The sequence below is a fragment of the Haliotis rufescens genome, unplaced genomic scaffold (genome assembly GCF_023055435.1).
Source record: "Haliotis rufescens isolate VD_foot unplaced genomic scaffold, xgHalRufe1.0.p SCAF_7, whole genome shotgun sequence".
Lineage (NCBI taxonomy): Eukaryota > Metazoa > Mollusca > Gastropoda > Lepetellida > Haliotidae > Haliotis > Haliotis rufescens.
The window spans coordinates 40,746,429-40,774,277 of NW_025964361.1; the positions used below are offsets into that span (position 1 = coordinate 40,746,429).

Below are 27,849 nucleotides of genomic sequence, written 5' to 3' on the forward strand. Positions count from 1 at the left end.
TTAAGCATGTTCATTTTAAACGTAGGTTACTGTTATTTATGTTTACTTTATTTAGGATTTCTTATTGAGTTGTTAACTGAGCAACGGCCTTAAGTCTATATTATGGATAACAGTATTACAGTTGTCAAGACAATATTATTTTCCACAGATTTCCACAGATTTCCACACTATTCAAGCTGTGTCATGGCAAGGGGGCACCGAGATTGGGCTTCACACCTAGTGTCCATGAAGGGAATTAAACCCAGGTCTTGACATGAAAATGCTTTCACCACCAGGCCACCCTCGACTAATATCTAGTCTCTGAAATAAAAATAGTTTACGGAAAATCTGTAGTTGAATTATCTAAATTAAATATCATAAAGTGTTTGGAAACTGCTGTAATATAAGAAACTTTGACCCTAGTCAGTGTCATGACATTTAGACATCCAAACATCTTCAGAGACTGCCATGAATAATTCTGAAATAATTTTCCATGAAGATCAATATATGTGTCCTAATCAATAAGATTGCACATTATCCATAGACTTTGACCAGCCCATTTCTTGTCATCCCAGCGTACCAATAGGATTTTCAATATACCTACATTGTTGTCATGACTGTAAACCAATATTTTGTTCTTCTTACATGAGAAAATCAATTTGCTGGCATTAGATGGTGATGGGAAGCTATTCAATAAGATCTCTCACCATGGCGCTTAAGTCAAGATAATTTGCTGGGGCGGCGTTTTGGTTGCTGGGACAGCATTTCAAGCAGTATCTCTGTATACATCACAGCGCCATATTGCATGATGGTCATTCGCTGACTGGGCTAATCAAAATCCCGGGACAATGTTCCAAGATCCTGTAGCGAGATGGTGATAGTGGATGGTAGATAGAGAAATTAATTGTAAAAAATGGCCTCTTGGCTGAATGTGCTCGACCAAACTTTGCAGTGTAGTCATTCAGTCTTTTGCTGATCAAAGTGGCCTATCAAAGACTTACAGAGATTGCAACTTCTCCACAAGCCGTCTTTGAGGGATGAGCATGTCTTTCAAAGAAGATGTGACATTCCTGTTTCAAACTTCCAGACATTATGGACGAGTTTGCTGGTAATGAGTATCGCAGGGTCTTGTTGTGGCAACTACATAAGTGATCTGCTTCTTGGACATTCCTAGTTAACCTTCAGGGTCTGTCTGTGAGTGCTAGGGTTTTAGTGCCATGGCTGGGCTTACATTAGGTCAAAAATGATAAGGGGCTGTTGGGTTGTCTTTTAGTTATTGTTCAGTTCTTCATGAAAAAGACCGTCTCCATGGTCTAGTGGTAGAGTGTCCTCCGGGAGAGCAGAAGGTCGGGGTTTGATCCCAGGCTACGTCGTTAACCAAAAGACGTTAAAAGATGGTACTTGTTGTTACCCTGTCTGGCGCTCAGCATTTTTGCTGAAACAAGGACTGGACGGCTCGGAGTCAGTATACTGTGTCTGAGTGGGGTATTCACGTTGAAACTGCGGCATGGTAACTCAGTTGGCTAGCACTATAAATCGGCATCAGTCCAGACACGCACGCACACGCACGCACGTCACTATGTAAGCGCAAAAATCTTGGACGCGACGTTAAATCCAATTTCACCTCACCTCACCTCACCTCACCTCACCTCACCTCACCTCACCTCTTCATGATTACAAAGGGCTTGATGCCCCACACAGGTTTTATGTGTGAATTCCTAATGCAGGAGTGTCTCGAAAATACTAAGAAGATGCACAGTCCAACATTCAAACTGCAACAGAATTGAATTAGGCCATATGAGTGACTGCTATATGAAGTATACGACCATCTCCGTGGTCTAGTGGTAGAATATCTGCGCGGAGAACAGAAGGTCCGGGGGTTCGATCATGTTAAACTGCGGCATTGTATCTCAGTTGGCTGCACTACAAAATCAGCATTAGTCCAAACTAGTGTATTCAGCCACACACACACATGCGTGCATGCATGTCGCTACATTAGAACAATAACCTTGGATGTGACGTAAAACCCCATTTCACCTCACCTTACCTCACCTGTATGAAGTATTGGGTCATGGAGCATCCAGTGTTCTGCAGCAGAGCAATCCGCTGTACAAAGTGGAACCCATTAGTCTTGCCAGGATCTGTTGGTTTTACACTCTATGGAAAACTAGTATTTATTGATACTAAAGCATCTAAATGCTACTTCAAATACAATCCACATGAAACAGTTCATATTATATTAACGTATCCAAGGTTGTGATATATTGTAATATAGTAAACTTCAAATTTGACATTTATTATCACTGACAAAAATGATGTCCGATACTGTTCCCTATTTTGACTTGTACCATATGTTCCCATGTTTTATCAGGTGAACTATTGACTTGCCTTTGCATGTGTCTGTGATAGGTGCCAGGATATGCTCACCTTTTTGCTAACACCTGGTATCATCACTTTTTGATACTCACTTTCACTCACATGCCATGACAAATTAGGTGGTCCTTAACTTGTTTTGAGTGGTATATTACAGAATCTTGACATTGATGGTCGTATTTCTCCTTTATTTATGTCATTATTACATTCACCTCAAGTTGTAAAATAAGTATGTTTGACCAGTCAATTATTACTAGAGCGAAGCGTGATTTGTTTGGATGTAATTACAGATTCTAATAGTGTTTTTTTAATAAACCAAATCAATTTTGGGCCACAATTGTTTGTACCACATACAAAAAACATGGAGAAAAAGCTCACATTTCATCATATACCAATAACATCTAATATGATTCTATTAATACAAAATTATTACAGGTCATTGCCCTCAGTAAATTGCCAATGTGTAAATTTCCATCCTTTCACCAGAAAAAATGTGTAAAAGTGTCCCTTAGTGGAAAAGGATTAATCAAAAGCTGACATCTTTAGGAGATGGTATAACTTTTTGGGCCATAAACGGGGATGAACAGGAAGTCATGTGATAGCACTGCATGCTGGGATGGTCCCTGGGCAATGTTTTCTCTATACACACTGTTAACGCCTTATTTGGTAATCTAGTCATTTCATACATCCAAATGGTTGTGTTTGATGAGAAGGGCTTCCTTCTTTTCACAGCATTGTTAGATATTATTTTTTCCTATAGTTTTCCTCAAGCCCAGTGGTGCATTAGTGAATATAAGACGCCTGCAGTTATGCTAGTTTGATCAAAGATCTGTGTCTTGAATGAACATGTTTGTTCACTCGATTAGTTTTAGGGTCAGTTCGCTGGTTCAAATGCGTATTTGGAAAGCAAATATTGAAACAGTAGTCTTTTGAATCCTTTGGGAGAGATTGCCCCATTTTTTTATAGAAGAATCTTTATTCTCGCTTAATCTAGTTGATAAATTTCTATGAAGTCCAAAGTAGTGGTGATGGTTTGGATATCTCAAGGTGCTTGACCTTTGTCCATATGTCCAATGAACTGTTTATCCACTGACCTGAAAGTGGAGAATTGACCCTGTAATTGCATTTGTTATGCAGATGAAATGCTTTCTGTTATTGCTGTGGAACACTGCATCATGGGAGCTGTAAGACCTGCGTAGTATTGATCACAAATTGATCAGTGGTCAAGAGCTTGTCTAGCTGGATGCTTACTGCTCATCATGCAGTGAGTCACTGTGAAATACTTCACATGAAAGCAAAACTACATGTTTATCTCATTTTCAGATCATACATGCATGTGCTAAAGTGAGACATTCAGTCATTGCAGCTCCTAGATTGTTCCTCTGTTGGATGTCAGACAAACTGTGTCGCCAGTATCATGTTCCAGCTTTAATGGGGGCGGTCGGGTAGCCTAGTGGTTAAAACGTTCGCCCGTCTTGCTGAAGACCTGGGTTCGAATTCCGACATGGGTACAATGTGTAAAGCCCATTTCTAGTGTCCCCCGCTGTTATATTGCTGAAATATTGCTAGAAACCGTGTAAAACCATACTCACTCACTCACTCCAGCTTTAATGTAGATTTCAGTTTCCAAGTATATATTTACATGTTCTGAAGTTGGCAATCATTTGAACTTCTAGAATGTTCCTCTGTTGAATGTCAGACAGAATGTGTCTCCAGTATCTCATTTCCCACTGGCATCAGTATCCCAAATTATGTCTGATATACCATATTTGCCGTGTTAATTAATTAAGCACCCTTTGTCAATGAACACAGATTGATGAACTTTTCTACCAATCTGTAATTTATCTTTTATAAGCGCCCCCACTGAGACAGAATTTTTACATGACAATCCCAATTTTCTCAGGAATACAGAAGGGGTGTATAATTGTCTGGTAACATTTTCGAAATTGTTTTAGTTTTATCAACGTTTGTTGATTTCAACTCCATCTCTGAAAACACTTGATGTGTATGGTTTTAATAATAAGCATCTGTAAGGCTTATTTTTATGAATATATCTCATTTTCTCATTGTAATTTGCTGAAGTGGGAACAAATTTGACTCCTTTATTCTTCTATCATGATACCTCTTTTGTATTCCTGGGAACGGCTAGGTCCGTAGTACCAGTTGCCATTGTAAGATCTACCTGAATATGTGTTTTGGCTGTCATTTTGGCTGTTTGATCGAACTGTTATTGACACTAAAATGTACCAACTCCCACCTGTGACACTGCTTATACAAGACTTTCTGCTCTATTTGGTGATCACGTGACAAAGAGATGCGAAAGTTCAGAATGACCACTGTCAAGGTCAAGTTGTCACCTTGATTCATCCTCTGATTTCCATCATGCAACTGACAGCAGGGCATCAGCTGTGTGTGGATGCGGTGCAATGTCTCCAGCAGGGGTCCGGAAACCTTCATATGCGCCGGACATGTCCGATTGGGAATCTCAAATGTCCGTTTTAAAATATTGCTTACCGGACATTTTAAAAAGTATTGTCCGGACATTCTTAAATTTTGACCGGACATGATCAACAGTTAGGACTGAGCAGTTTCTGTCTGCAGTTGCAACACAATGAAGATTAACTACACTGACAAGCTTTCTTTGTTTTGATTGCTGTAAATACATCGTACCTACACGATAGTCCAATCGGTCAATCACTGTAATAGGCAATAAACTGAGTTGACACTGATTAATCGAGGATTAATTACTGAGAACATCTTGTTAATTTGAGTGAAAGGTGTTTACAACTGTACATTAATACCTTGCATCATCGATGTACCTCATTATCCTCACAATGCTACGATACGTAACCTCAGACAAGAAGCGAAAGCGTGACGACAGCCAGTCGACCGCTGCAGATCAGTCGAGCGGATCTGCCAAACCCTCAAAGTCTGGACGATCATTTTGTAAGTCGTGGCTAACGACTTTCACTTGGTTGACATACAATGAGGATTTGCAGATTTTATTGTTTTTCAGTAGCTAGTCGTATATTGAATCTTGATTGACCGCCATTTTGCTTTCTCGGACGATCGATATCCAATTTTTTTATGGTCAATAATTAAGTACAGATGAAAAAAGTATTCAAATAACTATTGCTATCAACTATATTTTAGTATTTGTGATTAAATTATCTGTCTTGTTTTTAAAAAAATCTTTAGTTTAAAAAAAACTTTTCCCGTGAGGTCACGTGATAACCAAATATGGGATAATAGTCTTGATCCAAATGTTACAACGCGTACACTTGAGCAGACTCATGAATATAACTCATGAATATTAATTAGACCGTTCACTACGTTAACAGATCGTTATTATAACAGAAACAAACGTATGTTTTCCATGTAAATCTAAAATGATATTATTTGTTATTAATTGTCCTGTGAATTAAACAATTTAAATTGAAACAATTCATAATTCATCATATTATGAATACGTAAACTTGTAATGTGTGTGAAAAGTCGTACTAAAATACGCTATTTGAAGGGGGCGTGGCCTAAATGCAAATGTCCGATTGGGATTTTAAATTTTCCGGACCCCTGGTCTCCAGCTGCATAGCGGTCCTGTGTCACATTAGAAACAGTCTGGAAATCTGGCAGACCAGAATATGGACTAATGATGCATAATGACATGGATCATTGCTCACACAATTGATGATTGCTTTGTCAGGTAAGGCCCTGTTTCCACAAAGCAATTGTAGTGCTCTGACTGTCGCAGGTCCATCATAAAATATGGGATTACGATTGTCTTAGTGCTATGATCTCTTTGTGGGACTGGGCTAGGTGGCCAAGTCGTCTAAGGCGCCGCGATTCGCTGTGCAGAGTTATGTCCCTTGGGCACGCCAGAAACCGATGATTGTGGGTTCGAATCCTGGTTTCGCCCCAATTATGTTTCTAGGTTTGTCAGCTCCATACCCGTGCTCGTGGGTTCACCAAAGTGGTAAACGTCTGAGAACTGCATCACCTCGGGCTTTCCTCCCACATTAAGCTGACATGCCGTGATATAACTGGAATACTGTTAAAAGTGGCGTAACAACCAACCCAACCCCTCACTCACTCATTCACTCACTCACTCACTCACTCACTCACTCACTCACTCACTCACACACACACACACACACACACACACACACACACACACACACACACACACACACACAGATGAGTTGGTTCAGCAGCAGAGTGGATGGTTTTAGTTGTAATTGGCTATCATGCAAAAGAACTTGTTTCATAAAACCTTTTTGTTATTAAATGAATCTTGAAACCATGCTCCGATCCGGGAGCTGTTTATAAAGTTACTGATGAAAAAGGACAAGTTCATTTATGTATTTATTTCCAAGCCTACTAAGCCATGGTCCAAGTTATTTTACACACATGACCCTTTATGGGTAGAAAAACCATTTGATACTAAAATTAGTATGAAAGATCTGAAAACTTTTCAAAAGAAGAGAAAGAACACATGATTGTTTCAAATGACAAAAGCTGATCAGCCATGACAGATCAACTAATCACATGAAGAAATTCGGGTTTTAACTTCTTTTGAGTACTATATAAGCTTCATTTTGGGAATAAGCAGTGCTTGGAATGATTGATCAATGCCTAATAATAGTTTAGCCTTAAAATAATTCATATGAAATGAAATTTAGTCAATATTTGATGAAAATGAACTTAATGAAATTAGATCATCTTTTATTTTAAATAATGTAATGACCTTTTGTCAAGCCCTAACATTTTAAGATCATGTTGAAAGTTACTCAAATCATCAACTATGACTAAAATGCAACCTTAAAAGATTGAAGTATGTACAAAGATATAAAATAGATTCGAGATCTATTGAATGAATTGGATACGCACATAAACACTCCCCGTGATGTTAATTTAAGATTTTTTTCGGAATATAACGAGGCTGTTTGCTTCACCTAATTAAGAATTACAAAGCATAAATTGTATCTTCGGCTTAAAAAAACTACGACTAAATATTGAAAAGAAAATGTCCATGTGATACGATGATTTTGAACATGAACTTGACAAGGTTGTTGGCGAAAGCTGATCAGGTTTGCAAGAATTGCAAACAAAAAACCTCCAACTAAAGGATTCATGCCATTTTCATTCTCAATTGACATGCACCTCTCTCCAGCAGAGTAGCATTTTGTAATAGTTTATCTCAGAGCAGGCAGAGTGGAAGGGTTATGTTCGGTAGATAACAAGAAAACCGTCGGACTGTTGCCTGCTGAGGCCCCATTGATTGTAGAGTGCAGTTGAACTCGTGTGGAAGGAATCGCCATGAAAGCATTGCAATAATGATAAGAATTCTGTTCCCGAAACCTGATTTATTGTTTGGGGAAGGTGAGCTTATTAGCTGTCTGCTTTTTTTTTTAACTGGGAGGATTTATTTCAATAAGCAGGTTTTGACGTAAAAAAAATTTCCTTACCATTTTGTATTCCTTTGTCTCATTACAGTTATATGTTATAGAGTAATCGTGTTATGGGTTAAAATTGGTCTTCAGCAACCTATGCTTATTAAAGAGACAACTAACAGGATTGGGTGGTCAGACTCGCTGACTTGGTTGATGCAATTCCATAGATTGATGCTCATGATGTCAATCACTGGACTGTCTGGTCCAAACGATTATTTAGACTGCCATCATGTAGTTTAAATAGTGCTGAGTGCAGCGTTAAACAGCAAACAAACAAAACAATCAAAATGTAATGTGTTGTCAAGGTGCTATAGGCTGTTATGTTATTTTTTTTGTAGCAATATGTTTTTTATATTGCCATTTTCTAAAGAATGTACGTCATTGTTAAAGTTGTTTATCAACATTTAATGACTGCAATGTCGTCGTCATTTTGAATTCAGCATTCATTGTTCATTTGTAATTTAAAAAATAATTTGTCATAGTATTTCAGATAAAATTATTTGAGAAATTTCATCTTTTTTAATCCCATCTTGACATGATGTCCTAAAGCAAAGCAACTCACAGGGTGCCTACCAGTGGTGACCCGTGAAGATTCGGGGTAGAATAGGTCTTCAGCAACCCACGCTTGTCTTATAAGAGTAACGGGATCGGGTGGTCAGGCTCGCTGACTTGGTTGATGCATGTCATCAATCCCAATTGCGTGGATCGATGTTCATGATGTCTATCACTGGATTGTCTGGTCCAGACTCGATTATTTACAGACCGCTGCCATATAGCTGGAATTTTGCTGATTGCGGCGTTAAACACCAAACAACAAACAAGCAAACCTACCTGTGGCATTATCCTCTGGTCATGGGTTTGAATCCCAGATTGGCCCAAGTTATATTTTATTCTTTAAAGTCATTACCTCTTGTCATGTGGTTCACCAAAGTGGTAAGCCTCTATAACCTGTTTCACTCCTAGGTATGTTTTTTTAGTATCATGAACAAGTTATAGAGAAATATTATTTCAAAATCTTATATATTTGTGTTTTTTTTTACCTTCATGCTATTTTCGACATCTAATTTCGGTGGTTGGGATTTCATATACATGTTGTTAAATTATCAAAAAAGAAGAAGTTTTGTATTCAAGTTATTACTGACAGAAGAAGGAAAACAATAAAATTGAAAATCAATGCTATTTATTTAATGTTATCTCATTAGTTAGATATATTAAACTTTGCAAAGAGACAATATCCCCCCCCCCCCCAAAGATTTTAAACACTAAATGTTATTTCGAGTGAGTGATTGATGGGTTGGGTTGGGTTGGGTTGGTTGTTACACCACTTTTAACAGTATTCCAGTTATATCGCGGCGTGTCAGCTTAATGTGGGAGGAAAGCCCAAAGTGATGCAGTCCTCAGACGTTTACCACTTGAAACCCACGAGCACGGGCATGGTGCTGACAAACCTAGAAACAATATCGGGGCGAAAAGGGATTCGAACCCATAATCATAGGTTTCTGGGGTGCCCAAGGGACGCAACTTTGCACAGCAAATCGTGGCGCCTTAGACGACTGGGCCACCCAACAAATCTGATCTCTGTACAGACACAGAGCCATCAAGTATCCAGGCCATATGTTACACGTGCCAGCGGAAATCATGTTTTTACCATCTCAACCCATTTCTAAAAGGCAATCAAATAGATTATGATGCATCTGCTTTTGAAATAGATTGGAAGCTTCCCAACAGTAAATACCGAGCAGGAGAACATGATATATCTGAAACAGCAATTATTCTAACATTGGTATAAATCAAATGTCCAACATTATCTTGTGTTCGTACAGGAGCATGTATTACAATGAATCATGTGTTTTGTAAGAACTGTATTGTGTACCCAGCAGCTACCACAGTTTACTTGGCAGTGATGGGTACACAGGTGAACATTGTAGCCATTGTTGTATGATTAGTGCCTTTTCCATACACTTCCTTGAGGAATTTTGAATAGTCATATCCTAACATGTCTGCTTCAGCCTTGAAACATTCCAGATTAGACCACCTCTGTGGTCTGGTGGTAAAGCATCTGCCAGGAGAACAGGTGGTTGTTGGTTCGATCCCCAGGTGGGTCATGCCAAAAGACGTTAAAAGATGGTACTTGTTGTTACCCTGCCTGGTGCTCTGCATTAAAGGGCTTAAAGGAGGACTAGTATGCTCAGAGTCAGTACCCTGTGTCTGAGATGGTTATCCGTGTTAAACTGTGGCATGGGCTAGCACTATAAAATGTGCATTAGTCTAGACTAATACAAGCACGCACACGCACGCACGCACACGTTGCTTTTTAAGTGCAATAATCTCAATAGCTCAACTCAACATACTCATTCACTCACTTATAGCTTTAGTGCATTTCAGTAGATTTCAGTTTGTTGAGTAGCCTGACATTAGGTTTTGCACATGTTCTGTTAGGATATATGCAGTAAACTACGTTATAACGAACACACTTATAATGAACTGATGGATATAACAAACTGCTTTTTGGTCTTGTTCATTTGCTCTATATATGCTTATAACAACCTGTGGTTATAACGAACTAAAATATGTGGATCCTTTGATTTCGTTATAACCCTAGTTAACTGTATATGCAGGTACTTTCAAATAGTGAGGGCGGTGGGGTAGCCTAGTGGTTAAAGCGTTCGCTCGTCACGCAGAAGACCCGGGTTCGATTCCCGACATGGGTACAATGTGTGAAGCCCATTTCTGGTGTCCCCCGCCGTGATATTGCTGGAATATTGCTAAAAGCGGCGTAAAACCAACTCACTCACTCACTCACTCAAATAGTGATCTTTTTCATTTCATTCTGACATTGTCAAAACAATCTATTGTCATGTATGACATCAATCTCGCTGAAATGAGATCTTTTACTCCAACATGATACGTCGGGTGTACTTTCTAATCAGCCAATCAGCATCTGATTTTCATATCTCGAAAACAAATATAATCGGAGACATCCCCCTGCAATAAGATGTAGCTGTGTCATTGTTGGTGATGTGTTATAAACCCTGTTGATAAGGCGTCTACACCCGAAAGGAAGGATCCAAGGAATATTTGTCTTTTGTGTGGGTTTTTATTTGTTCAGAGGGCTGGGATGGGTCCAAATTTACAACCCAGGTACTCAACCTCCTATTACCCGACCCTACCCGGGTACCCACTGAAGATCTAAAGAGTTGGATACATAATTCCCGATCGCCAGATCCCTGGCAAATGTTGTTTACATACATGTATTAAACGTTCAGATCATGCATACTGACTGAAGTTATATCTTTTCTCAAACAGATGCAAGTCAGAAACAGTGCATGCATAGTCAGAAGAAAATGCAAAAAATATAGACTTTATTGTTGTTGTCATTAACCAAAATATTAACCACGGGTCTGGGAAGTCCTGTGGGTACCCGGGTCTGACTCAGGACCCACCCGACCTGAATACCCGAGTTACCCATCCCAGCTCTATTTGTTCAGATCAAAATTTCTGAATTGAGATGATAAAGACATGAAGCCTAATAGTTTAGAAATCTTACTGGCTCAAGAACCCACACATCTTTCGCTTACATTGGGTGTTCAAAATTCACTCAGAGTTCATCGGTACCTGTGAAGATCTTCAGCAGAATAGGTGGATCAATACTCATGTTATCAATCACTGGATTGTCTGATCCAGACTCGATTATTTACAGACCACTGTCATATAGCTGGAATATTGCAGCGTTAAACAACATACAAACAAAACAATCCAATTGTGAAGTGTTACAGCATCAATGTGTTACAGCATCAACGTGTCATAGCAACAAGGTGTGATACTTTCATGTTAAATTTTTGTTTGTTTGTTTATCGCCACACGCAGCAATATTCCAGCTTTATGACAGCAGTCTGTAAATAATCGAGTCTCAATCAGACAATCTAGTGATTGACATCATGTGCATCAATCAATGCAATTGGGATCGATGAAATGCATCAACCAAGTCAGAGAGCCTGATCACCCGATGCCATTAGTCACCTCTTACGACAAGCATAGTCACCTTTTATGGCAAGCATGGGTTGCTGAAGACTAAATTTTTGAAGCAATATTTTCTCTCTCGAAAAATTGTCATTGTTCAAGCTGTATATAGACATTTAATGATTTCTAGGCCACAATAATTTTGAATTTAGGCTTCAGAATCCCAGTATTCCAAACAGGGAGGAGTCCTCTGACACAATACCTCTCTGTACCGAGATCAGAGTCAGAGATCTTCTTTCATCGAGATTAGTATGGTACTGATGTGAACTTTCATATTTTGACTGCTCATTGTAGTGTTGACATTTTGCCATGATTAAATTAATAGTTTGAGCTCCTGTTTCCCCTCGACTGACATAGGAGGTTGATGTAAAGTATTTCATTAATAGCCATATTCTGGTTCACGAGATCACCTGCAATTCCAACTGTTTCTAATCACCTGTTTTCACCCTGCTTAGCTGTGTTTTATTAAGAAACACACTCAACCACCCCAACCCCCCAAAAAACAAAAACAAAATTAAATTAAATTACTAATTAAACTGTTAGTGAGGAAATGAGTAAATGTATTTTTTTAACTCTACATATTGAAGGTTACTGAAGATTTCTACAGAATGTATGGTACAAGAACCTCAGCATTTTTTCATGTCAAAGCAATGACAGAATTTTTTTTAATTACACAAATCTTATAAGACTGCTTAAATGTCTTGATGTGTGTTTTAAAGTTAATTATCAGCTTGTATATTGCCTGTCCTGACCATAAGCAGCATAGCCGCTGTAACTAGTTTTTTTCTAGAACATGACTGACACTACATCTGTATTCTATAAAAGAAATAAGACACCACTGATTTCTTCAACCACCAGTCAAGCAAGAGGGAATGCTGTGACAACATTCAATACTGAATATCCACCTCCCCACAAAAAACTCTAAAAAACAATTTACTGTTTAGAAGCATACTGATTTACCAAATGATAAACTTTATAAAAAAAGAGATCTTGAACAGAAAAACACTAAGCTGCAGTGGAAAAAAAACGTCACACTGACATCTTGGGCAGGATGTTATTCTTAGGTAATTAGAGAGTGATGGATAGCATGCTAAACATTCTGAAGCACTGCCTAGTGTAAGCTTGCCACATTTTATCCCCAAGTTCTTCTCCCTGACATGAAGCAACATGATGGGTTGAGTGTTTGATGATATTGCAGAGCTGAGGCGTTGGTCGGTAATGATTTCAGATGAAATGATGCTCACAATCTGCTCTAAGGTGTGCTGCAGGCTTGGTTGTTGTCGGGTGTGTGTGTGCAAGATCTGATTTCCAAGTATTTTCATTTCTTCATTCGAGATTTATATGATATGGGAATACATATAAAAAATATGACTTTGCACTTTTTTCTGCAAAGATGTCTGAATTGAACCTGAGGGAAATCCTGATATCAAAGAATTGTTTGTTTTATGTTTAATGACGAATTATTCCTGCTGTTGACAAGACAAACCAGTGGTTGATATTGTGATCTTTGTCCAATGTTGTCAGGATACAGTGACTAGAGGTACATAATGATTCACTGGATGTCTGATTTGTGCAAATGTTTGAAATTTGATTTAAAAAAATTGTTTTTGCTGGTATGTAGTGACAGGTAAACATGTATGGAAATTAATTGCAAAATACTGTTTTCTGTTGGTATGAACAAGAAGTCTCAAGTCACTGTCTGTAAATTTTCTTTTCTCTTTGATAATGGAACAAGTCTCCTGATTTGACAGGGCAAGAGGCAAGTTTTCTACGACCTTACTATTACCTTACATCATGACCTCACTATTTACTCGTTTTTAGATATGTATCTTACAAAGTATGTCGTTACAGCCAATGAACCAAGTCACCGAGTCTGACCAACTGATCCATTTGGTCACACCTTATGACATGCATGTGCAAAGGTTACTGGGGACCTAATCTAACCCAGTATCAAGGTAGCAGTAGATGAATACTTGATGAGGTGAGGTGGTTTAGGAATGTAAGGCAGACATCTTGGGATGTATTCTCCCCACGAAGCTGTGATTGCAATCTGAATGCACACTGATTCATAAACAGGAAATGAGGTCACAGGATTTCCACAGGCAGAATAGATTTATCACATTTGTTCATTTGTATAGGGAAGCATCTGATGTTTGTCCCCAGTATACAACGTTTTTTTTCCGGTTTCTAATCCTTGTCCCCAGTATTCAATGTTTGTCCACCAGTATCCAATGCTTGTCCCCCAGTATCCAATGCTTGTCCCCCAGTATCCAATGCTTGTCCCCCAGTATCCAATGCTTGTCCACCAGTATCCAATGCTTGTCCACCAGTATCCAATGCTTGTCCACCAGTATCCAATGCTTGTCCTCCAGTATCCAATGCTTGTCCCCCAGTATCCAATGCTTGTCCAACAGTATCCAATGCTTGTCCACTAGTATCCAATGCTTGTCCACCAGTATCCAATGTTGTCCCCCAGTATCCTGTGTTTCTCCACCAGTATCCAATGTTTGTCAAGTATCCAATGCTTGTCCCCCAGTATCCAATGCTTGTCCCCCAGTATCCAATGCTTGTCTACCAGTATCCAATGCTTGTCCACCAGTATCCAATGCTTGTCCACCAGTATCCAATGCTTGTCTACCAGTATCCAATGTTTGTCCACAAGTATCCAATGCTTGTCCACCAGTATCCAATGCTTGTCCCCCAGTATCCAATGTTTGTCCCCCAGTTGATCATGCTGTGATTTAACTGACTTTGTTGAAACTCAGTTTACAAGTTATTTGTACCTACACATTCATCAGAATAAACGACATATTGTTGTTAGTACAGTACGTGTAAAGAGGCTTGCACAGGGTTTTTATCAAATAACCTAAATGTCAATTTCTGTGTGTCTTGAAAGCATACATAAAGATATTTGACTGGCTGTTTTAATCTTTGAGCATTGTCTGGATACCATGACTGTAATTATGAAGTAATGTCGCCTATGATTGCTTGACTCAGGTTATGGAACATGAACAGTATTATTCTTGGTCTGCATTCAATCTAATTATAATCAGATCCTTTACTCCAATACGATACCTCTCTGCAATACCTCTCTGCGTAATAATCGGTTGACACCTCCATAGAATGTCTTGAACCCTGAGCGAACTTTGACCCTCCCCAATCTAAAGGAAGGGTGTGAGGGTTCTTGAGCCAATGACATGTCAGATATCTAAAATGATTTGGCTTTGTATTTTTCACTGCCACAATTTGGAAGTTTTGGTTTGTACAATAAAAACTAACATAGAACACGAATATTCACTTGTATTCCCTTTGGAGTGCAGACACCACGTCGCTCAGAAACGACAGTAGGCTGTCCCTGATAATATTCATTTTTGGAAAAAGAAACCAGATATGCTTGTCTGAATGCTTTGCTCACTCGTACTGAGAATTTAGAAGCCTTGGTGCTGATTAGAAAGTTAATCCTGGTTTGTCCTGATTATGTTTCGTTGTTTATCAGCACAATAACCAAGCATGTGGGTTTTACAAAAGTGGTAAACGTCTAAGACATGCAACACTTTGGGCTTTCCTTCCACATCAAGCTGACATGCCATGATATAACTGGAATACTGTTCAAAGGGGCTTTAGGGGTGGTGGGTAGCCTTGTGGTTAAACGTTCACTCATCATGCCAAAGACTCAGGTTCCATTCCCCAAATGGGTACAATGTGTGAAGCTCATTTCTGGTGTTCTCCGCCATGATATTGCTGGAATATTGCTAAAAGTAGCGTAAAACCATACTCACACTCTGAACCAAAAAAGATCCATAGTCTATTCTTAAATGTTAATTACTTAGCCTTGAATTTGTTCCTTGGTTTGTTTGTGTCATAAGAAGACATGTTGGTTTCATCACACAGGTACACCTCCATGACCTGAGTCACTTTGTGGTTGCCTCCATTTGTGTTCCTGAAATACTGTTTGAAGTAGCATTCTCGCTTGCTTGCTCACTCACTCACTCACTCACTCACTCACTCACTCACTCACTCACTCACTCACTCACTCAAAAATAGATGCCATCTGAATAACAAACAACACATGCATGTTTGCAGTGCTAATGTTCTTAAAGGCAGAGTAAGCCTCTTTGATGAGCTGAGCGGAGATAACAAGATCCGGAGTCTGATGCCTGCATGTCTAACATATGTCAATGTACTTGGTAATTACCCACCTCACACAATGAGCAGCTCATGTTCAGGTAAGTCATGAGCAGAAGGATGTTGAGAAAACCCATTAACGATGTCAAGGTTGTATTAAACGTAACAGACCAAGGGAGCGGATAGTGGTTCGTTCACCTGGCTGCGTCATACCAAAAGACATACAAGATAATACCTGTTGTTGCCCCCTGGTGTTAACGAGATAAATCAGCGACTGGCCAGTTGGTAATCAGTAGGGTTTCTGTCCTATACTGTGGCATGGTGTCTCAGTGCTCAAGCATTATAAAACCAGCATTAGTCTGGACCAGCACCGAAGACAGACACATACATGCTTCCTAGTGGAATAATCCCTAATGGAGCATTAAACCCCGTTTCACCTCCTCTCACCTTAATTGAAATACAGTAAACACAATACAGTTTTAACAAACTCAAAGGGACCACTAATTTTAGTTCACAATAACCGTAGTTCGTTATGAGCATATATACACCACATATACAACAAATGGACGGAACTAAAAAATAAGTCTGTTATATTGGTCCGTTTGTTATAAGCGTGTTCGTTATAAACGCAGTTAACTGACTTGTAATGACTGTTATTTGGTGGAGGATTTTGAAGTTAACTGTCCTCCTGGGGGGGGGACTCATTTTTGCCAGTAACCGTATTCGAAGTAATAAGCGCCCTGCGCTAATAAGCGCCCACGGTGACACTTGCTGATATATTGGCTGGTGAACAATCCCAATTAGCACCCCTACCGATTGATCAATGTACACAAGACTACTGTAAACAGGGAATTTTTTGCAAAAATTAAAAACGCAAAAATAAGTATAAAAAATACATACATACTTTATTCATTGCAACACGTCATCAAATGTTGAAATCATCAACCAGAACCACAAGTTACTCAATAAGTTAAAAACTCAAATGAATGCAGAATGGTCACACCATACATCACAAATGACAGTGTAAACAGACCAATCAGTGTTACTGTTACCTCACAGTAATCCTGCCTTCTTCCAACCTTGCTTGATTGCGTCAGTGTCCTTTGCAATTTTGTCCACACAGGAAACAAGCCATCTTGCGTGAATCGGTTTCATGACACTGATCTTCAAATTCACATTGTCACTACTCTTATCTTTCAAATTTTCAACAACCTTCTTTCAATACAAGTCAGTGTATTCGCTCTTCAAAGCATTTTTGAATTCTGCGTTGACTGACAAATCCAATGGCTGTAACTCTCCAGGACAGCCAGCTGGGACGAATTTCACGACAAAGTTCCTTCTTTTCAATAGTCCAAGGAACGATTCACACCTGTGAGCGGCAAAGACGTCAAAGATAAGCAAAGATTTTTGCTTGACTGGAAGCTTCTCTTCTTTCTTCTTTCTTTCTTTTCTTCACGTACGGGACTAACACACTGTCCACATACCCGAGCATGGTTTCCTCTGTGCTCCAGTGATTGGCTGAGTGTGTCACGTGCCAATCAGCTGGGAAGTCGAACTTCGTTGGACACTTCTCGGTTATCCCTTGAGAGATGACTTGGGGGGTAGCATGTCTCCACTTCGGGTGCATCCACGAAGCGCTGTTATTTCTCGTTTGTCGTCTAATCCGATTATGTCCACTTGCTTTGAACCACAGTCAGTCATTGTCCAATTGGAAACTGGAACGATCTTGACGCCTGATTGATCAAAGTTGATCACCAACTCGTCTGGTATCTTCTGTTCCTCTATCACACCCCCTACAGTGGAAATGAACTCGACCTTTTTCTTCTCGAAATCTTGTGGCAACTTCCTCGCTGTTTTGGTACCCTTTCGCTTCTCAAATCCCATCCTGTTCAGGAACGATTCTGCCCATGATTTCGAAAGTTCGATGGGCCCTCCAAACTTGGACAATAGAAATCTGTTTTCGTGCAGGACAATCCCTCAGGCCAATGCCAAAACGATGTTATAATTGATGATACCTCCCCCATTCTTCCAACAGTAGCGGCCTTCCTCTAAGTTTGTGATTTAACTCGTTGACTGTGGCAGCAGTGTCTTCTTTTCTCAACAGAACTCTCGCCAATTTTGACCCCTAATGTGTCACTAAAATGTCTTGCTGCTCTTGTGTTACCGTTTTCCGCTGCATATCTGGCTATCTTGGCTCTTGTCTGAGGTGAGAGGATGTTGTTTTCTCGCTTGCGTTTCACTCCGCGTTTCACACAGTATTTTAGATCAAACATGCTTTTATTGCTGAGTTATAAACAGAGCTCCAGAATCCTAATGGTAACAACACTGTGAAGAAAAGCCCATTGTAGAGCGACTATATGTCTTTACATATCTTAGTTTGTGGATCGAATGTAAGCATCACATCTACATGCATTCTGCTGCAGTGAATAATGCACAGCATGCAGGCAGTTTATACCCTACACATGGTTTCAATGATGAGATGTTTTTATAAGGCAAATTGAGTATTAAGTGTCATACAAGACTTAATGGGTTTGAAGTCGCTGCTTTAATCTTGCAGAATACTGCAGTTCCAAGAGAGCAGTTCCTGCTCTTAATTTACTGACATGAATCGAACTATTTCCGACAAAATTAAGGATCAAGAGTTGTGGTAATAACCGCAAGTAGGTTTCTGCCAATACATGCCATGACAAACAAGTCAGAGCCTCAGCCCCCAGAGAATGTTATAAAGTAAGCAACTTCATGTCCTTGTGAAATAAACCTCCATCAGGACAAGATTGAACTTTTGATTCTTTGATCAAAGAATAAAGCATTTGTGAAAATACATTTGGGCCCAAAATTTGAATTTCTACTTCATAGCATCGTTGGAATTTCATTCCAATATATTTCATAGTGATCATTGTGGTCTAATGAAACACTGCAGATATGATCTATTGGAATCCACGAGTGTATTTGCAGGAATGCTATTCCTCCTGAGAGTATTTAATTTGAGGGGAGGGACACAAAGTATTGGACCTTGACAAATTGACTGAATAGTTCAGAACTTTAGAATAAACAAATATAATAATATTGATATTTTATCAAATGCGTCTCCATATTTTTCTTGACATTTAATTTGGCATTTATTATACACTTCAGTGTGAAAGTTTTCTGAAGTTGAGAAAAATGATAACCCTTAATATTTCACTGCATGAACATAAGACTTTGATGGAACTATCGTTTTACAAGGGTTACTATCCCCGCAAATTGTTTCACCACCCTTACATCCCCATCTACCACAATCTATCACCACCACCCACCACCTCCCAACCCCTACCAACCTCTACACCTCCATCCCAGTTCCCTCCAACCCCACCCACCACCCACCTCCAAACCCCCACCAACCTCTACACCTCCACCTCAGTTCCCTCACCCCACCCCACCCCAACATTCCTCCCAACCCCCACCAACCTCTACACCTCCATCCCACTTCCCTCCACCCCACTTCCCTCCACCCCCACCCCAACACACCCACCACCACCAACCCTACACCTCAACTCCATTTCCCTCCAACCCCACCCCAACATTCACCCCCACACTAACCCTACACCTACTCCCATTTCCCTCCAACCCCACCCCAACATTCACCCCCACACTAACCCTACACCTACCCCCATTTCCCTCCAACCCCACCCCAACATACCCAACATACCCACCCACCCCTGCACCTCAACTCCATTTCCCTCCAACCCCACCCCAACATTCCACCTACACCCACCCACCCCCATTTCCCTCCAACCCCATCAATTACCACCGACCACCACCAACCCCTACACCGCCATCCCATGTCCCTCCTCCCCCACTATATAATAAATCACCCTTCCCTGATGGGATGGGGGAAGGTTGTATGAGTTCCATCTCCCTGTGTCCTGATGTCATTGACCGCCTCCGTGGTCTTGTGGTAGAGCGTCCGCCCGGAGAGCGGAAGGTCCAGGGTTCGATCCCGGGCCGCGTCATACAAAAAGACGTTAAAAGATTGTACTTGTTGTTACCCTGTCTGGCGCTCGGCATTAAGGGGCTAAAACAAGGACTGGTCGGCTCGGAGTCAGTATACTGTGTCTGAGTGGGGTATTCATGTTAAACTGCGGCATGGTATCTCAGTGAGCTAGCACTATAAATCGGCATCAGTCCGGACTAGTACAAGCAGCCACACACACACATACACGTGCATGCACGTCGCTATATAAGTGCAATAATCTTGGACGCGACGTTAAACCCAATTTCACCTCACCTGATGTCATTATTCTGTGTGAGGTGTGATTTCAAACTGATGCTTGATAACAGACAGAATTGCATTTCTGGTTGTTTTAGTTGGTTCCGAAGATTATGTGGCGTAATTCCAGGCATGCATCTATCTCTTCAGGGACCACTATCATTCTGCTGCCTCTTATGTATCATGGTTTTAAAAAGAACAAATGTAGTTCTTTAAACCAAGAAGTACATAACCCTTTATTTCTCATAACTGAAACATATTAGCTGACTGAAATCTAAAGGCTGTATATTGGCCTGCAAGAGGGACCACAGTAATCACACAATGGTGGTTTTAAATGGCAAACTGATTGATGTTTCAAAACTATACATATATCAAAGGAGCAAACATATTGCATTAATGCATCAATGCATCAATGATGATATACAATACATCAGGTTTTTTAAAATTAATTTTGAAATTTGAACCTATTTTTTTTTTTATAGACCCTAATCAGAATGTTATTATGCATCCAAACACAAGTATTGCAGGAATACACTTAATTGTAATGAAGAAGTTATTCATCCATAAATTCTTATCATGACTTAGTATTCCAACTTCTAAATGCCTTTCAAAGAAGGGCAGGAATACCAAGCCAAAAAAGTTTTGAATTTCATTTGATTGTATTTGCTCCAAAAGCAGTTAAAGGAGCATTTGAAATGTATTTAATTTTTTATATGTTCCTAAATGAGGGATGGGAGTTAAAAAATGTTTTCATCATGAATCTCCTCAGATGCAGTTCCCTTTAGAGCTGCCTTGTCTATGGACTATCTATACTGTTTCTCATTTGATCATATAACAACAGCTTCATGCATCTGTAACATGAGGACCTCAATGAAATGTAAAGAAAGCTACATATCAAATTATCGGTTTTCTTCAAATTGTTTTACATTACTGTGGGAGTTGAACATAAAGAGAGAAACACAATGTAATTTAGATTAGTTTAGTCCCAAAGGATAACATGTTTTGGTTTATAACTGATGAGGTCTATGAATAGACAATGCCTTATGGAACAGGCCTATCTTCCTCAAAACTTTACACCAAGAAAATGACAGTGAGAAAGCAAGTATGGTTTTACGTCGTTCTTAGCAATATTCCACCATTATGGTAAGGTACACCAGAAATGGGCTTCTCACATTATACCCATGTGGGAATTGAACCCAGGTCATCAGCGGGATGAGCGAACACTCTAACCATGAGGCCCCACGAAAATGAGAAGATTTGGATTATGTGCATCTAAACAAATAACAATATGACACAAATCATGCACAGATGTGTATTTCCACAATTATATTCACCACAGACGCTCACAAGACAGTATTGTAATGATGCTTATCAAGCCTAGCCTATGCTATTACTGGCATCACTGACCTGCCCGTATTTATATTCTGGAGGCAACATCCACTGGAGGAGGTAGAAGGGGGAACAAATCAGCTGTTGGCTTTGATTGACATGACAAGAGATAATGCAAACCAACAATCAGCCTCCCCATCCCTTTCTCTCGGCCATCTTCAGACCAGATTAGTATTCAGCCTGTGAAACCTTTATTGCACACTAAATTTCTCTCTTTTAAATCTTTTTCTAATGCTGTGGAATATGGTGAGTTAAAATTGCCTTTCTTTATGATCAGGGTTGCATTTGATTAAATTAAATTCAGATATTCCCTAGTCATTGTACAGGACTACCTATCCATTGTCTGTGAGAGTTACATAGAGGCCTTTATTGTATGCATGCATTCATTGTCTTCATGTTATTATAGCCCCATGGGGATTCCAGGTTAGAACTGCTCCCTGGCAACCAATGCTGGTCATAAGAGGGACTTAATGGATATGGTGGTCAGACTCAGTGACTTGGTTGATGTATATCATTGTATCCCAATTACATAGATCGAGACTGGATTATTTACAGACCGCCGTCATATAGCTGTAATAATGCTGAGTGTGGTGTTAAACAACAAACAAACCAAACCAAACCTAATTCATTGAAAATGCTTTTAAGAGTGAGTGAGTGAGTTTGGTTTTATGCCGCTTTTCACAATATTCCAGCAATATCACGACAGGGAACACCAGAAAGGGGCTTCACACATTGTACCCACGTGGGGAATCGAACCCACGTGAGTGAAAGCTTAACCACTTGGCTACCCTATTGCCCCTACTTTTAAGAATAGAGCACTTAATTGCAGATACTGTTATTCCTATTTGGTATTCATTTGTTATGCTGTGGTGTATGCAAGGAATCCTCACTGTATGTTCAAATCAGACTTACTGCCTCTCATCCAGTCTTGATAGACACTGATGCAATCGATACCCTGTAGGGAGGTCATATGTTGGTCAGGCCTCTGATGTGCATCAGCCAATCAAATTCATTGACACCAATGGCAATAACAGGTGCCTTTGGGATTAACCAATAAGAACAGATCTAAATCAGTAGATCTGACCAATCAGCATGCTTAATCAGTGCCACTGTCTCAACCAACTCTGTGATAAATGTAGTGATAGGGCCTCCTTTGAAGATTTGGAGAATAGATTTACTTGAGAGTAATTGATGGTGATGTGAATTTAAATGCACTTTTTTTACATTAAATTTAGTTGTTTTAAAATTCAAAAATTCAAACAAATTAAGTTGTGCTTTGAAGATGAAGGTTCAAAAGTGGATGCTGCCAAATTCACACATGATTTGTTTTTCATTAAGTAGATCGCAGAAAGAGTTGAGATTGAAAGCAGAGTAATAAACATCTCATTATGGGATGACACAGAGTGGAGGATAATGTATACACGCATTACCTATTTATATGGCAGAAAATATGTAATATATAGATATCCACAATACAAGAACATGATATAAACATATAGAGGGATGAGTGTCAAGAAAATAAGCAGACATCTGGCCATGATACAAGAAACATTAATTTCATTGCTTGAGAGAGTGCTGGCATCATGAAAGCATTATGTTTAGAAATGCACCTGACTCTGTCCTTCAGGGGGGGCACGGGTGGCCCAGTCGTCTAAGGCGCCGCGATTCGTTGTGCAGAGTTGCGTCCCTTGGGCACGCCAGAAACCTATGATTGTGGGTTCGAATCCCGGTTTGCCCCGATTATGTTTCTAGGTTTGTCAGCACCATACCCTTGCTCGTGGGTTTCACCGAAGTTGTAAACGTCTGAGACCTGCATCACTTCAGGCTTTCCTCCCACATTAAGCTGACACGCCGCGATATAACTGGAATACTGTTAAAAGCTGCGTAAAACCCAACTCACTCACTCACTCACTGTCCTTCAGGACAAGATTGATAAATTTGTTTATAGGACATCACTTGCATCATATTCAGAATATGACTTATTTTTGTTGATCAGTGTATGTTTTTACAGATCATGAAGAAATGTCTCTCAACACAACGTGCCAATTTTCAATGTACACTAAACTACGCTTATAATGAACATGCTTATAACGATCTGACGGATTTAATGAACTTTTTTGGTCCCAACTATTTGCTGTAGTTATGCTGTATATATGCTTATAACGTACTACGGTTATAACGAACTAAAATTAGTAGTACCTTTGAGTTTGTTATAACCGTATAGTTTACTGTATTTTACTTTACTTTGGTTTTCTACCATCATTATGTCATTATCAAATGGATATGACCCGTGAAAATTCCAGGGTAGAATAGGTCTTCAGCAACCCATGCCTGCCGTAAAAGGCCACTATGCTTGTCGTAAAAGGCGACTAACGGGATCGGGTGGTCAGGCTCGCTGACTTGGTTGACGCATGTCATCGATCCCAACTGCGTGGATCGATGTTCATGTCAATCACTGGATTGTCTGGTCCAGACTCGATTATTTTACAGACCGCCGTCATATAGCTGGAATATTGCTGAGTGCAGCGTAAAACAACCAACCAACCTAAATGGATATTTACAAACTGGGTCAAGTCTCAATGTCTGTTTTGTCCCTTTTCTACCAGCTACCCTCATTATTTTCTAATCTTAGCATCCTGATCTCACAAATAAGGAAGATCTTCTGTTACAATAGATAAATTTATTTCAGGACCCAATAAACTTTTGAACTCTTGCTCGCATGGTTCATCCAAGTTGTGTTGCCGCTTGGATAGATTTCTCAATGAGCGGACTTGATTTAAGTTTGATTTTGCAATAGTGTTTGGCAAGAGTAAAAGCATCTTTAAATCAATGGCTAACCTCTGTGTTAAGAAATAAAAATAACATCTTACTGGAGTTATGTGTCTACATGGGGCTTGGGGTCAGTTGAGGTGTATTTTGGGACTTCAGTGCCAATTGGTGAGACTACAAGACTGATTGACCGTTCCCTGCACAGTTAATGACCTATGGCTAATGGTTCATCTCCATGATAAGTGGAAAAATGTACCATTGGGTACTGCTGAGGCTCTTCGCTGTGATTATAGGCAGTGTCTGTACATATGATTGCCACAAGTAATATGATTTGACATTGACTATGGTAGATGTGAAATAAGACTTTTTGCTTCTTGTAAGAGTTCTATTGCACTTATAGGCCAGAACCCGTGAAGATCCAGGGTAGAATAGGTCTTCAGCAACCCACGCTTGCAGTAAAATGCGACTATGCTTGTCGTAAGAGGCGACTAACGGGATCGGGGAGTCAGGCTTGCTGACTTGGTTGATGCATGTCATCGATCCAAATTGCGTGGATCGATGCTCATGATAATAATCACTGGATTGTCTGGCCAAGACTGCACTCAGCAATATTCCAGCTATATGGAGGCGGAGTTTAACAACAAGCCAACTAACCAACCAAACCAACTAATAGGCCAGTGGCCATCTCTAGCTTCTTACCAACATTAAGTATGTGTGCTATTTGGTATCATTGGGAAGCTTGGAATCTCTCAATTTCCAAAACCAATGTTTCCAGATTTGTAAGTAAGGGGCAACACGTCTTTTGGGGTGTTTCTATGGTAACCATGCTATTTTGGAAAGAGCATCACTACTACATGTAAATGGATAGATCGACACTGTGAATAAATATTTTAATAATTTTGTAAATGTTTGTGTCACTCCACACACTCCTCCTTCGATCCATGCACCATCAGATAAATGAAATTCATAATCAAACATAAGTGTTCACTTCCTGTTTCGTTATTTTCATTTGCTAAATCTTCTCCTGTTGATTCAAAACATCAGCGCCTGAGGAGAGTCTCGATTACTGATTTGGTAGGAACTGAAAGCAATATGTTAAGTGAATATGGACTAAATTCTTTTCAATCAATGTATTTGTCCCCAATGGTATTCATTAGGACACAACAGTAACCTGTCCTTGTGGTAAAAGCCAATTAAAATTATGTTCGGGGGTTACATGTGACTTGGATGATTGTGTGTCTTCCTTCGCCTGTGAGATGAGCTCAGGTTATCAACCACTTGTTTGCCTGATTATTGTATAGGTGGATTAAGGCTGACTGTACCAATAGTGAGATATACATTGCATTCAAGATTATTGCACTTAGACAGCAAAGTGCATGCAGGCATGCATCTTCCTAAGACAAGAGAGTTAACTTACTATAAAAGTCCAGTTTCCACCCTGGCTGAACTTGGCTGGAATTATGGAGTTACATTTTGGCTGGACTTAGAGTCTGTGCATAGTACAATCAAAATCTCTAAACAAAATTGACTTCCGGTTCTTAAAATTCAGTGCAGATTTCGGACGATTGCAGAATTTGCAGAACATGTGTACCATCAACTTGACGTTGACAGATATTTTTCAAATCTTTTCATGTTTTTAATCAAGGTGCTCAACTGGTTTGATGCAGTTTGCTAAGTAAGACCAATTTTATTACAATAAATATTTTGATTATCGATCAGATCGTTTTGACTGGGCACCACCATTTTGTTTGAAGCAAATGCAAGTGATATGAGAGGTGGAGTTTGATTGGTCAGATCAGTAGGAGGGACATTGAAGGGACATAACTCGTAATAGCCACTGGTTGTGCGATGATCCAGCCATGGAATTCCAGCCTTTTTGGCAAGGTTGGTAACTGGACTTTTATTGTCTGTTAACTCCCTTGTCTCAGGAAGATGGCTTGCATGTAATCACAAGTGCAGTATTTTAATGTCTTTTTGAATGAGTACATGTATCTCCTTTGACAGAATCTTATTAGAGTTGGAGTATCTACACTTATGAATCTAATGTCCATTGCCTGTTTTAGTAGAACTAGTTTCATATTATTCATAGACCTTCTCTTTATTACAGGCCAATAGTCCTGAATAATTAACCCACTTTAAGACAGACACGTACCGATCAGCCTTAACTAATGTTAGGTGGTAATGATATTCTATCCATGGCTATTCTCACTTCACTTAATTTTAGCATGGGAAACTCATTGAGACAAAATCCTTATTACTGTGTGGCAATAAGAATATTTTATTAGGTTCATAAACTGATTTAATTTTTTGCATATTTGAGAAGATTGTGTGTGTTTTTCATAATCATGAAAAATACTTGTAGCAGCCCCTACCCATCCTGTTTGCATCAAGAAAGGACAAATTGAAGATTTTGCACAGAAAGAGTGTAAAATAAGTTTGAGCTTTTAACTTTTTTAGTTTAAGAGATGTATACTACTCAAAAGAAGTTAAAGAACACCGGATTCTTTCATATTACCAGTACTATAGTTAATTACCTGTTAAGATCCAGGTTAGAATAGGTCTTCAGCAACCCATGCTTGCCATTAGAGGTGACTATGCTAGTTGTATCCGGTGGTCAGACTCGCTGACTTGGTTGATGAATATCATTGTTTCCTAATTGCATAGATTGATGCAATCGCTGGATTGTGTGGTTTGTCTGGATTGTCTGGTCCAGACTCGATTATTTACAGACCGCCATCATATAGCTGGAATATTGTTGAGTACGGCGTGTAACAACAAACCAACTGACCAACCAAATCCAACTAAAAGGCCAGTGACCATCTCCAGCTTCTTACCAACATTAAGTATGTGTGCTATTTGGTATAATTGGGAAGCTTGGAATCTCTCATTTTCCAAAACCAATGTTGCCAGATTTGTATAAGTATTAGGCAACATGTCTTTTGGGGGTGTTTCTATGGTAACCATGCTATTTTGGAAAGAGCATCCCTCCTACATGTAAATGGATAGATCGACACTGTGAATAAATATTTTATTTATTTTGTAAATGTTTGTGTCACTCCACACACTCCTCCTTTGATCCTTCTTTTGAGTAGTATATAAAGTGGTCAGAAGGTGGGTAATTATGTAACCATAACAAGTTATTTACTGTTATTTACAGATTATCGTAGCTAGAAGCTGTGTGTTTGCAATATGGAAATTTTCAAGACCAGTCCTTTATGTTTGCAAAAATTGTTGTAAAACTAGAAATTCAAGAGAACTTAATACTTTCATTTGATAGCATCCCGTTGACTCCACTTCATTAAGTGTTTGATGTTTGCAGATACCTTAAGTGCAAGAAGCTTACTTGCTGTTTGCACAACAAAGCAAATTATTGATTTCTATGAATTCATTCTTAGCTGTTGATGACTCGTTCGCTTTAAAACAAGTTAAAAGACAAATTATGTTTTATTGTTTTATTATTCAGGTTTATTTGTTACCGTCATCACATGTTTTCCT

General features: G+C 39.4%; 2 protein-coding genes across 3 annotated transcripts in view; both read left to right on the forward strand.

The window, feature by feature from the left end:
• Positions 1-27,849, forward strand: part of LOC124132657 (transient receptor potential-gamma protein-like) — a 383,698-nt gene that overhangs the window by 144,377 nt on the left and 211,472 nt on the right. The gene's annotated exons all lie outside the window — the stretch shown is intronic.
• On the forward strand, positions 19,152-19,793 carry LOC124132707 (extensin-like). Its single transcript, XM_046496776.2, has one exon. The coding sequence runs from the start codon at positions 19,152-19,154 to the stop codon at positions 19,791-19,793; it is 642 nt and encodes a 213-aa protein (XP_046352732.2).

What these genes read in the sequence shown, in the direction of transcription:
- LOC124132707 (XM_046496776.2), top strand. Translation starts at nt 19,152, where the DNA reads ATGGAACTATCGTTTTACAAGGGTTACTATCCCCGCAAATTGTTTCAC.